The sequence below is a fragment of the Trichosurus vulpecula genome, chromosome 6 (genome assembly GCF_011100635.1).
Source record: "Trichosurus vulpecula isolate mTriVul1 chromosome 6, mTriVul1.pri, whole genome shotgun sequence".
Classification (NCBI taxonomy): domain Eukaryota; kingdom Metazoa; phylum Chordata; class Mammalia; order Diprotodontia; family Phalangeridae; genus Trichosurus; species Trichosurus vulpecula.
Genome location: NC_050578.1, coordinates 239,607,343 through 239,621,424, shown reverse-complemented (window position 1 = coordinate 239,621,424; position 14,082 = coordinate 239,607,343). Strand labels below are relative to the sequence as shown.

Below are 14,082 nucleotides of genomic sequence, written 5' to 3'. Positions count from 1 at the left end.
GATAAAACACTAAAAGGTGGTGGGAGAGTATTAGGGAGTTACTAGAATAAATTGTTTTCCTTCCCCATCCCCTAGCTATGCTAAAGCGAAATCTGGAAGCTAGCTGTTGAAAAGGGAAGTATATTTCCCCAACAAGTAAAATTCCTGAAGTTTTTGTCAGAGTAGCTAAGCACTGCTATTACTTCTTTGAGAATTACAACTCCACTTACAGGAAATAAGGTTATTCATGCCTCTTTGACTACTCCAAGAAAAGCTTTAGACACAATTTAAAACAGCTTGTCAAGAGAGAAATAAGGTAGACAGATGAAAAAAAATCACATATTTCCTTGAATAACGGAGGAAGTGGGAAGGAGAAGGCAAAACACGAGTGGTGCAAATATACAGATTTATGGCATACCTTTTAACTTTAGGTGGTAAAAGTTGGTTCATATCTCTCTACAAAGCAGAGTTGTTGAAACAGGAAATATTCAAATTGAGTATAACCAGAAAGCACTTACCTGTACTCAGTGCTGTTAAAATGTAGATTAAATTGGATGTTCTGCAATAAAACTTACTTCACTACCAGAAGGACCTGTAATGAGTCAATATGGGCCCTCCCCTGGCCTCCCTAAAGCAGATCACAAGTCCTCTAGAACAGAGTAAGATAGTTTCTGAGGGTAGTTGGGGGGGGGGGGGGGGGGGGGGAACAAAAAATGCATCATTGTGATGAAGAACCTGGATGAAGAAACCAGAACCTGATAAAGAAACCAGAAATTATCAAGTTTGTCCTCACACCAAGATAGGTAGCACAGTAGCCAGAGTGCTGGGCCTGGAGTCAGGAAGACCTGAGTTCAAATCCAGCCTCAGATACTTACCAGCTATGTGACCCTGGGCAAGTCACTTAACCCTATTTGCCTCAGTTTTCTCATCTGTAAAATGAGCTGGAGAAGGAAAACGCAAACCATTCCAGTATCTTTTCCAAGAACACCCCAAAGGAGTCACAAAGAGTCAGACACAACTAAACAACAAAAACAACATCACACAAAGACACAAAGGGACTCATCAGACCTATGGTGGAAGTTCTTCCAGCCTAGTCAGACCTGCTTTGCTTTCCAAAATCAGGGAATATTTCCATTTCATGATGAATCATAAAGAATACGATGGCTGCAATGAACATTTTCTGATGGAAATTTAAAAGAAATCCTTATGTCACATATATAAATACCATACTTTTTTAAACTGTGGTCTTTGGACCCTCAGCAAATCTACAGTTTTTACAATCCTCATCGTTCCTATTTTTTTCTTCATTATTGTGTATACACTTTAATTTTAGGGGATCTGGGTCAATGAAATGGGGTATATAACAGATAAGACAAAAACAAGAAACAAGAGGTTTGAGGGTAGATGTGATAAATTCAGTAAAAAACAATTAAGGAATATACTACACTATAGATAATAGCCAAAAAAACACAAGAAAATTAGAAGGAAATGCATGGCACACACTTATAGTTCATATATGCCCCTTGCACATATGCCATTATATATGACTATTGTGTGTGTGTGTTTGTATGTGGGGGGGAGGGGGCTGTACAAGTCTCTAAGTTCTATTAATCAATTTTCACTTATGCAGAATTTTAATTCAATTCTTTCTATTATTTTTTAAAATATTTTCCTTTTCCCCGATTACATGTAAAAACAACTTTAACATTCTTTCCTTTCAAATTTTGGATTTCAAATGCTCTCCCTCCTTCTTTCTCTTCTATCCTTCATTGAGAAAGCAAGAAATTTGATATTTTCTCTCTTGTTATTAAAAATCAAGCTAACTCCCCATTGTTCTAATTTATATTTTGTTTACTCTTGTCCCCAAAGGACAATGGCTATGTGGGTTTCTAACAATATGTAATTTGATAAATTCTTGACTACAATGTCAAGCAAGAGTTTAAACTTCAGGCTCACCTATTAATTACCTAGCTTTTGTTGACATGGTTAGCTTATGATTCTCTGTGGAAGTCCAAAACACTACCTTTTGGAGGAAAATTATAAGTACTGTTAAGAAAAAAAAACTTCCAAAAATGACATTTTCTCAAAGGATTTCACATCACTTATTTCTTTGATAAAATAATTATAAGAACCTCTACTAAAATTTCAATCCATGGATTGGAGGAGACATTAAAGGCAGGGCTAATTCAAGTTTCTGGCAAGTCATGTCAAGCTAGAAGGGCTTTGAATATGGGTCATCTGACAAACTGTGCATCTGTTGTTATATGGCAGGACTATATGAGCAAGGAAGGAATGGACACCAGAGATTTAGTCACCATGAGATCAATTTTTTGGTAACAGTGATGTACAATGATTGTTAATTAAAAGTGGGAAGAAGTTGAGGTCTCTGACAGTGAACCCAAACTGAAATGGAAATACTCAATGAATTGTAAGATGAGAAGATATCAAATCCAGTAGAAAAAAAATGGCTTGATACAGTTTTACTGATTGAGAAAACATCGTGATGTAAAGGAAATTATACTAGCCTGGAAGACAGAAGACTTGCCACTAATAAAATGGGTAACTTTATACAAGGCACTTAAACTCTTGGGCCTGAGTTTCCTCATTTGCAAAATAAGGGGGGGGAGGGCAGAGGGCAAGAAGGTTGTAGACTATGTTGTTAGACTTTCTAATGTCCCTTCCAGTTCTAACGAATTCCAGATCTGTGAGGTTCAAGCCTATAAGGACAAGCAAAGTGGGACTTTTTGTTGTCTTTTGTTTTGGAGAGCTTCTTAGCACTGGGGCAATCAAGTGCCTATGACTGAGTCTTCCCTTTGTTTGTAGGAAGGCCCACACTCTTTTGCTAGTTAGGTCAGGAGAGGTGTGAAACCCTCAAAAGGTATGAAACCCTCAAGAGGTGTGAAGCCCTATGACCTCAAAGAAGTATATATTTACTCTGAGGTTAGCATTCTGTTTGGGGCTCACTCATTGGAAGAGTGTTGGTGTGGAGACTCTGGGTAGCCATTAAGAAGCCAGATGTTGGTGCTTCTCTCTTTGGTAACTATGTATGTATAGCTTTGGTCAGACAGCTAGAAGCCTACCTGTTGATTTGTGTTATTTGCTCTGTTTATGTTTTCGCTGTTTGTATTTGCTCTGAAGTTCAGGGTGCTGACTTTTTTCCCCTGAACTAAGTGAATGATATATGTATGTTTGATTAAAGTGAGATTGTGAACCCCTTTAAGTTGCTTTCCTTAGAAAAGCAGATCAAAGAACCTATGCTAGCAGCCCTCCTATGTGCTGGTGTTACTGGCCTTACACATCAACAGCAGTGGCAAGTAGCATTGTTGTTACAAAGCTCTAAGATTGATAAGAACAAAAGATAAGATGGATCAAAAGAACTGGGAAATAGTAATCAAAGAAATAAGAGACAGAATGCATTTTATTGTTTCCTCAAACAACTCTGAAGATGGCTTGGGTAAAAAAAAAAACTATGAAGTGAGAGAATCTGGAACATTGCAAGGAGAGAAGCACTTTAATTGCTTTTTTTAAATAAACCTTTAAAAAATCACAAAATGTTCTTAAAAATGGAATAGTTAGCATTCTAGGTTGATAAGAAGAATTCCAGAAAGACAGAATTGTTTAAATTTATTTATAAATAATAGCAACTGCAAGCACAACTTCAAATTCTAGGTAAAAGTATAGAAATAAACTTCAGGCATCTCAAGTCCCATGTTTGAGCCTAGAACTTGCATCAATGTGATTCTTGATAGGAAAAATGATTCACTGATTTAACAACCATTCATTACATGTCTAGTTTATTCACATAATTGAAATCTAGAAGGAAATTTGGAGTTCATCATTTAGTCCAATTTACAAACCAATATAGTTCTAGAATATACCTAACATGTAGTAATCCAGCCTAGCATTGCCCGTCATGAGAACTAAACACTATTTCCCAAAATAGTCCACTCCATTGTTTAGCAGCTCAACCTTTAATAAAGTCACTCCTTCTATGGATTTTCCATGTAATTTCTACCTATGTGTTCTAGTTCTACTCTAGAGAAAAAGGTTACCATCTTTTATGCATAACAGCCAGCCCTTCAAACACCTGGAGACAAGCATAATTTCCTCCTTAAGTCTTTTTTTATTCTGAGCCAATGCCTTTTAAATAACTTTTAATTTTGATTTAATCTACTCCCCATCAACAGTTTTTCCAAAGGAAAATGTTATCATCTCATTTTTATCAAGGACATAATTTTCCACAACCTCAACATGTACTACTAAGATGGCACTGATTTAAGTTATTTAGGGGAAAGTCAGTCTGAATGTTGGAAAAAAAATATTGATGTGCAGTGATATTACTCTGAAGCACATATAGTAGAAATGCAGTCTCATGAATTTTCTCATGCTTGTTTCTCCCCAGTAAATAGTATGGAGTTCTAGCACATTCCTAGAATCTGAAACTATTAATGTTCTTTTTTTTAAGAGACAAATTCATTTACCAAATTGCTTTTCATGTACTAAATATGTGTGTGTGTGTGTGTATTTCTTTGATTTTGTGGCCATAGCCAGTTATTGTATTTGTGTATCTATGGTGGCAGCAATAGGAAAAATAACAGCACAGCAAACATTATATAAGTGGTGTCAATATTGCAGGTAATTGCATTAATTACCGTGGGGAAGACAAGGAGAGTATTTAATAGGAGAGAGAGCAAAGTTGTCACTATTATGCAGGATAATAGAACCCAAACCAGAGGATTTCATAAGAATTTAAATACTTAAAGTAGATAAAAGAAAGAGCACAATACTTACGGATACAATTCTGAAAGCTGCTGAGCTATGGCATAAGCTGTTGGATCTCTGTCTAGAACATATAAGGTAACATCCACTTCTTTCTGTAGAATGGCTCTTGAGTGACCTCCTGAACCAAATGTCATATCAAGAATATTCTAGTGAACAAACAAAAAAGCAGAAACAAATTATTTAAATGTGAATTTTAAGTCTTCATTGGTTTCTCTTTCAAGTAGCTTGTTAGTTTATAAATATGTATAATGATTTTTCCCCAATAAAAGCAATAAGTACTGATGAAGTTATATAACCAGGATCTAATTTGCTGTATGTGAATACTGGCTCAGTTTTAGACAACTGTCTAATGTAGACTGAGCTCAAATGATTTGTTTTATAAGAATATTCATCTTTTCTCCTGTCTCTATAGGATGCCAGAATTTAAATTCAGAAATAAACTGAAGAATCCATCAAGTCCAATGCATTCTGTTTTACAGATGAGGAAATTGAGACTTAAGCGACTGGTTGAGGTAGTCAGTAGAAAAGCTAGGGATCAGAACCCATACTCCCACCGTTTGTGAACAGCTTTCTGTGTGGGCCATTTTATCCCAATGTTCAAAAATGTTGCATACAAATGAGAAAAATATTCAAGAACATGAAAATAACTCTATATTCCAGACTCATCCAACTTCTCCCTAAATTTTTTTAAATAAAGGAAAACACAAAACAATCAAGAAAATCCTATTGACATAGTATGAACTTCAAATGGTAAGAGGATTAAGATATTCAGCCCTTGTCTATTTTTTATTGCCCAAACTACAAAGTCAACAATTCAACAAGCATTATGCTTAGAAGTACTTACTATGTACAAGACAACATGTTAGGAAAAAGGATCAGAGTTCTGGAGTTGAAAGAGATCTTAGAAGTTATCCATTCCAAACCCCCCATTTTATAGAGAAGGAAACAAAGGCCTAGAGAGTGACTTGGCCAAGGTCACAAAGGCAGTGAATGAGAAAGCAGGGACTTGTACTCAGATCCCTTAACTCCAAGTTCTTTAGTGCATCCCAAGGTCACTGTTTATTGCATACCACCACAGTGCCTCCCATGGTGAATTGGATGGTTGGATGGTGAATTAAATTACACTTGCTTCCTGCGTAACCTAGGGCAAGTCACCATAGGGTCTTAATTTTCTCAAATGTAAAATGATGTAGATGTGGAAGGGTATACTAGGTGACCTCTGAGGTTCCTTATAGCTCAAATCCTACATGCAAATGATCTGTTGGAGACAAAAAACTCCATATAGACCTCTTAAGTAATCACTTACTTTGGAGGGTCTGATTCAAAAGTCATTTGGAGCCTATGTATGCTACAAGATAGAATGCTTCCTATTAGAATATCTGAAATATTATTGGTGCTTCATCAACCTCAAAAAGAGAGGGCTTTACTCTTCCCCATAAAAAAATAAAAATAATAATACAGAATAGTAAATGTAATAAACCCTTTCAAAAGTACACAAAGGCATGGATTCATTATGTAATGCTATATTTTCTTCTGCATAAATGAAAGCATAGCAACAAATGGTTGTATCCTTTAATAATTCTCACTGCCAACATTCTCCACCAAAGAGAAGAAAGGGGACAGCGATCACGCTGCTTATTTTCCTTGCACGTAAACTGTCAGCAGAAACCACAGTCTGCCCGTGCTTTCAGCAACTTGAGCCCATCCAAGTGCCCTAAATGGAGAGGAGTGAGGAGGAAAACCGTTCCCTACATCATTTCCTCCTGAAAAAGGTTGACACGAGGAAGGAGTAAGAGTGAGGAAACGAGAGAATGTGGGTGGAAATACTACAAAGTGTCACTGTTAACAAGATATGCAACAAGTAGAACAAGGGCTGTGGGAGACCCATTCTTATTTCTGACCCTATTTAAAGTAAGAACGTTTCTGTAGAGGTGTCTGGGCATTCCAGGGCTCTTTAAATCCTAAGAATTTCCTTTCTAGTTTGTACAGTTATTTCTTGAACTGAAATATTAAAATCCTTGTTAAATTCCTTTCCCCTCTCCATTTTTTAAGACTGCAAAGTGCTTAGTTAAACTAAGGAAACATTTGCCCTGGGTGATGCTAGAAAATTATTTTTTTTTTGAATACCAACTCTAAACTTAAGCACTGGACTTAAAGCACACATAAAAAAAAATATATTTCCCTGAGATTGTTTGTTACATCTCCCAAGTCAGAGCAATCCTAATCAATATAAAAATTCTTCATTAAGATTTTTCTGGGGAAATAGGAGATAAATTGCAATTTACATGATTATTTGTATTATATCATGATTATGTCCTTGGAGATGTGCTGATAATCAAGTAAGTTTCCAGAGGGGAAAAAAAGATCTAGCATTGCAAATCAAGTATAACACAACAATCCCAAAGGGGAGAGAGAGAGCATTTATCAGATGCAAAATGGAGACCACTACCCAAGTTCTGGGATTATCCAGAGAACAAGTGCATCTCCACTTTCAATCCTTGTTTAGTTTGTTTTTCACGTTTAACAATGACATCCAGGTTATAAAAGGGAAACTAAGATATGCATGGCAATAGAAGATAGGAAAACCTTCATCCAGTTATCTTAAAATACTGTATACCCAAATGGTGAACAAGGAATAAATTATTCAACAATTAATTTCAACAAACATCATTAAACATCAACCTGAGTCGAGGGACTATATTAAGTGGCAGAGAGACAAAGACAAACATAAAACTGTTCCTGACCTCAAGGAGCTTCATTCTACACAAGAATTTCACAACAATGGTTCTCTTCAAAATGGTCATAATAAAAAGATATGTAGTAATGTTGGTAATGGATGCACTGTTCAAACAATATTGGAAACTTTTGACAATGGCCTTTGAAGTCAGGTAGTGTGTAAGTACATAAGAAAATCATTCTCATTACTAGCTATTTTTTTGGAGGGGGGAAGGCAGGGCAATTGGGGTTAAGTGACTTGCCCAAGGTCACACAGCTAGTAAGTGTGTCAAGTGTCAGAGGCCAGATTTGAACTCAGGTCCTCCTGACTCAAGCACCAGTGCTCTACTCACTGTGCCACCTAGCTGCCCTATTACCAGCTATTTTTACCAAACATGGATCTAAATGACTTTCAAATCAGTATAAAACAGACTCTCAAACATTAAATACCTGTAGCCACTGAGGTTATTTAAAAGGAAGGTAATATAAGCTCTGAAGGCAACTCACAAAGATTAACTCCAATCATCATCAAATCTTGCTCTAAGAGATAGAAGTATCAATGCAATAGCATCTCAAGTTGAATAGGAGGGCAATATGGTGCAGTGGAAAGAACCCAGAGTACCTAGATTTAAATTCCAGTTCCATTACCTACCATACCTGTGTGACCTTACACAACTCATGTTACTTCTCTCACTATCACACATCATTTAAGAAGTTTGGATTAGATGACCCCTAAGGTCCTTTTCAGCTTTAAATCTATGGTGAGAATTCAATTCTTATGCTCTTTCAGGCATAGCATTCATTTTGGACATACAAAGGTGTGTATTTCAAAGTCTGTGTTATTAACTTATAATCACTACTGAGTGATGTGTGTATAAGAAATTCTATAAGAAAGGTGCTCAGCTACTGAGTGCAACCTACATAAATTCATTAATTTGACTAAAGATTACATGGTAACTTATTCCTAATGATAAATATGCCCTTCTTGATGAACAAACCTCTTTGGAACATTACCCATAAGTTGAAATTAATTATAATACCTTACAATTTCAACAGCAGAGTATTTTATTCACTGTTCAAGTTTTTTCTACATTTCAAATGAAAAACTGGGTACTTCTGCCACTAAGGGTCCCTTAGCTTTATATTTAGGATCTTATGATGCCTCTTTTTTCCCCATTTCTTAAATTTAATCTGATTTTTTGTTTTTAAATAGATATGCATATATCTTTATATAAATGACATTTTATTCTTATGGTTTTATAAGTACAATAATATGATTTTACCTATTCTGAGTTTTTGACAGAAGCTATACCTGCTTATCATAAAATCGTAACGCTATTTAAGAATGGAAGTCTCCTCAGAGATCATCTCTTACAACCTCTTCATTTTTATTAATAAAAAGAGTCCCAAAAAGATGAAATAATGTGTTGGTGGGTAATGAAATGAGTCAGTGACAGAACCAGGACTTAAACTTATGGGTTCAAACTCCAAATCTTCTATCATTGTGTCTACACTGCCCTGTTCTCATGTAATACACTGTCATACTGTAGATGCAGAGTATTATGACCAGAAAAAATCTTATTGGTCCCATACTTTTGTTTCTACTGATGAAGTATTTCTGCTGCAAAAGGATTGGTCCAATGCTTTTATTTCTGCTGATAAAGAAATAGAGGCTCAGAGGGGAAAAGTGAATCGTATAAGGCAACACCGTAAATTCATAGCAAATTTGGGCCTCCTATTCATACACTTTGACTTCCAGTTCATTCTCTTGCTATAACACAGGACCGTATTGCTCTAGGGGAATATTATGACAGAGCCAAAAGGAAAAACTGGGGCCAGGGAAAAGGGGATGGTAAGGTCACCAGCCCTCAGTTCTTCCCATAATGTTCAGCTAGGTACATATGGTAAATTGATGCTTAAAACTATTATTGTTACTAGTTGGGGACCTCAACTTTACCTTCTCAGAACTAAATATATCTAATCATAAAATAAACAAGAAAGAAGTTAAGGAAGTGACTAGAGTTTTTGAAAAGTTAGATATGGGGGGTGGAGCCAAGATGCCAGCTAGAAAGCAGGGACTTGTGTCAGCTCCCCACCAAGTTCCACCAAAAACCTATAAAAAATGGCTGTGAACAAATTCTAGAACTGCAAAACCCACAAAATAGCAGAGGGAAGCAGGACTCCAGGCCAGGAGAGCCTGGATGGTCGCTGGGTGAGGTCTATCACGCACGGAGCTGGGAGCGGAGGGGAGCAGAGCCCAGCATGGTTGTTGGCAGGACCAACCAGACCAGGAGCTGGGCAGAACAGGCCCCAGCGCCCTGAGTCAGTGAGCTGTGGCAGTTACCAGACTTCTCATCCCACAAACACCAAAGACAACAGAGAAAGTGAGTGGGAAAAGCTGCAGGGGGGACAGAGTGAAAGGGGTTCCCGGTTCGGCCACCACCCTGGGGCCTTCAGAGGTGTTGCAGCTACAGAACTACAGCTTCAGTTTCTTTCAGCCCCAGGCCCACCTAGGGAGGAATTAAGTGGTGGATCAGAGCAGGAGTGCAGAGACTGCTTAAGATCTGAGTCCAGTCCAGGTTGGCGGTTCTTGGGGAAGGAGGAGTGCTGGTGTGGCAGAGCTGGCTGTATAGAAATAGCTCTGAAAACAACAGCACATCCCCTCAAGCTTGGAACAAAGTACTCTTTATTCTACAAGCAGTCATACCCCGATGAAAAACTCAAAGGTCAAGTAAGTTGGCTGGGAACATGGCCAGGCTGCAAAAATGGACTCAGATTCAGTCTCAGACTTTGAAATCTTTCTTTGGTGACAAAGAAGACCAAAACATACAGCCAGAAGAAGTCAACAAAGTCAAAGAGCCTACATCAAAAGCCTCCAAGAAAAACATGAACTGGTCTCAGGCTGTGGAAGAGCTCAAAAAGGATTTGGAAAAGCAAGTTAGAGAAGTAGAGGAAAAATTGGGAAGAGAAATGAGAATGATGCAAGAAAACCATGAAAAACAAGTCAATGACTTGCTAAAGGAGACCCAAAAAATACAGAAAAAAATACTGAAGAAAACAACACCTTAAAAAAATAGACTAACTCAAATGGCAAAAGAGTTCCAGAAAGCCTAAGAGGAGAAGAATGCCTTGAAAGGCAGAATTAGCCAAATGGAAAAGGAGGTCCAAAAGACCACTAAAGAAAAGACTACCTTAAAAATTAGATTGGAGCAAGTGGAAGCTAGTGACTTGATGAGAAATCAAGATATTATAAAACAGAACCAAAGGAATGAAAAAGTAGAAGACAATGTGAAATATCTCATTGGAAAAACCACTGACCTGGAAAATAGATCCAGGAAAGATAATTTAAAAATTATTGGACTACCTAAAAGCCATGATCAAAAAAAGAGTCTAGATATCATCTTTCAAGAAATTATCAAGGAGAACTGCCCTGATATTCTAGATCCAGAGGGTAAATAGAAATTGAAAGAATCCACAGATTGCCTCCTCAAATAGATCCCAAAAAGAAAACTCCTAGGAATATTGTCACCTAATTCCAGAGTTACCAGGTCAAGGACAAAATTCTGCAAACAGCCAGAAAGAAACAATTTGAGTATTGTGGAAACACAATCAGGATAACACAAGATCTAGAAGCTTTTATATTAAGGGATTGAAGGGCTTGGAATATGATATTCCGGAGGTCAATGGAGCTAGGATTAAAATCAGGAATCACCTACCCAGCAAAACTGAGTATCATGCTCCAAGGCAAAATATGGACTTTCAATAAAATAGAGGACTTTCAAGCTTTCTCAGTGAAAAGACAAGAGCTGAATAGAAAATCTGACTTTAAAACACAAGAATCAAGAGAAGCATGAAAAGGTAAACAAGAAAGAGAAATCATAAGGGACTTACTAAAGTTGAACTGTTTTATTTACATTCCTACATGGAAAGATGATGTGTATGATTCATGAGACCTCAGTATCATAGTAGCTGAAAGGAATATGCATGTATATATACATACATATACATATATATATATATATATATATATATATGTATATGTGTGTGTATGTGTGTGTACGCATATATGTACATATGTGTGTATGTAGGTGTATATTTATATATATACACACTTATATATATACACACACATATAGATAGATAGATAGATAGATAGATAGATAGATAGATAGATAGATAGATAGACAGAGGGCACAGGGTGAGTTGACTATGAAGGGATGATATCTAAATAAATAAAATCAAATTAAGGGATGAGAGAGGAATATATTGAGAGAGGGAGAAAGGGAGAGATAGAATGGGATAAATTATCTCACATATAAGTGGCAAGAAAAAGCAGTTCTCTAGGAAGGGAAGAGAGGGCAGGTTAGGAGGAATGAGTAAATCTTGCTCTCATTGGATTTGACCTGAGGAGGGAACACCATACACACTCAATTGGGTATCTTACCCCATGGGAAAGAAGGAGGAAGAAGATAAAAATGCGGGAAGGATAGAAGGGAGGGCAGAAAGGGGGAGGAGGTAATCAAAAACAAACACTTTTGAAAAGGACAGGGTCAAGGGAGAAAATTCAATAAAGGGGGATAGGTAAGGAAGGAGCAAAACATAGTTAATCCTTCACAACATGAGTATTGTGGAAGCGTTTTACATAATGATACACATGTGGCCTATGTTGGATTGCTTGCCTTCTTAGGGAGGGTGGGAGGGGAGGGAAGAGGGGAGAGAATTTGGAACTCAAAGTTTTAAAAACATATGTTCAAAAACAACAACAAAAAAAAAGTTTTTGCATGCAACTAGGAAATAAGATACACAGGCAATGGGGCGTAGAAACCTATCTTGCCCTACAAGAGAAGAAGAGAAAGGGGGATGGGAGGGGAGTGGGATGACAGATGGGAGGGCTGACTAGGGAATGGGGCAACCAGAATATACGCCATCTTGGAGTGGGTGGGAGGGGAGAAATGGGGAGAAAATTTGTAATTCAAACTCTTGTGAAAATCAATGCTGAAAACTAAATATATTAAATAAATTAAATATAAAAAAAAAAGAAAAAGAAATCACAAGGGACTTACTAAAGTTGAACTGTTTTGTTTACATTAATACATGGAAAGATGATGTGTATAATTCATGAGACCTCAGTATTAGGATAGCTGAAGGGAATATGCATATACATATATTATATATATATATATATACATATATATTATATATATGTGTGTGAATGTATGTATGTGTATATATATGTGTATGTGTGTGTGTGTGTATATAGACAGAGGGCACAGGATGAGTTGAATATGAAGGGATAATATCTAAAAAAAATAAAATCAAATTAAGGAATGAGAGAGGAATATATTGAGAGAGGGAGAAAGGGAGAGATAGAATGGGGTAATTTATCTCACATAAAAGTGGCAAGAAAAAGCAGTTCTGTAGGAAGGGAAGCAGAGGCAGGTGAGGAGGAATGAGTGAATCCTGCTGTCATCAGATTTGACCTGAGGAGGGAATAATATACATACCCAATTGGGTATCATACCCCACAGGAAAGAAAGAGGAATAAGATAAAAAAGGGGGGATGATAGAAGGGAGGGCAGATAGGGGGAGGAGGTAATCAGAAACAAACACTTTTAAAAAGGGACAGGGTCAAGGGAGAAAATTCAATAAAGGGGGATAGGTTAGGAAGGAGCAAAACATAGTTAGTCTTTCATAACGTGAGTATTGTGGAAAGGTTTTACAGAATGATATGCATGTGGCCTATGTTGAATTGCTTGCCTTCTTAGGGAGGGTGGGTGGGAAGGGAAGAGGGCAGAGAATTTGGAACTCAAAGTTTTCAAAACAGATGTTCAAAAACAAAAAAAAAAAAGTTTTTGCATGCAACTAGGAAATAAGATATACAGGCAATGGGGCGTAGAAATCTATCTTGCCCTACAAGAAAGGAAGGGAAAAGGGGATGGGGGGGAGTGGGGTGACAGAAGGGAGGGCTGACTGGGGAATAGGCCAACCAGAATATATACCATCTTGGAGTGGGTGGGAGGGTAGAAATGGGGAGAAAATTTGTAATTCAAACTCTTGTGAAAATCAATGCTGAAAACTAAATATATTAATTAAATTAAATTAATAAATTAAATTAATAAAAGAAAAGAAAAGAAAAGTTAGATATGAGAGACTGTTGAAGAAAATTGAATAGGAAGAGAAAGGAGTATACATTTTTATCAGCTGTAAATGGCACTTTCACAAAAACTGATCATGTATTTGGGCATAAAACCTCAAAACAAATGCAGAAAAGTAGAAATATTAAAGTTGCCCTTTTCAGATCATAATCCAATAAAAAGTTATATTGGATAAAGGTCCTTGGAAGCACAAATTAAAAATTAATTGGAAACTAAAATAATTTAATTCTAAAGAATGAGTAAGTAAAAGAATAAATCATAGAAACAGTCAATATTTCATTAAAGATAATGCAAAAATGGCACAACCAAACAAAGTTTGTGGGATGCCGCCAAAGCAGTGCTTAGGCGAAATTTTATATCTTTAAACGTTTACATCAATAAAAAAAAAAAGAAAAGAATAGAGCAATGAATTGGACTTGTAATTTAAAAAAATAGAAAAAGAAAAAATTAA

General features: G+C 36.7%; 1 protein-coding gene across 1 annotated transcript in view; it reads right to left on the bottom strand.

Annotated features, from left to right (window-relative positions):
• METTL15 (methyltransferase like 15) overlaps positions 1-14,082 on the bottom strand; it is a 240,566-nt gene that overhangs the window by 124,348 nt on the left and 102,136 nt on the right. Inside the window, exon 3 of the mRNA XM_036764897.1 lies at positions 4,771-4,907. Within this exon, the coding sequence (XP_036620792.1) occupies positions 4,771-4,907 (137 nt within the window). The remainder of the gene's footprint in view (positions 1-4,770; positions 4,908-14,082) is intronic.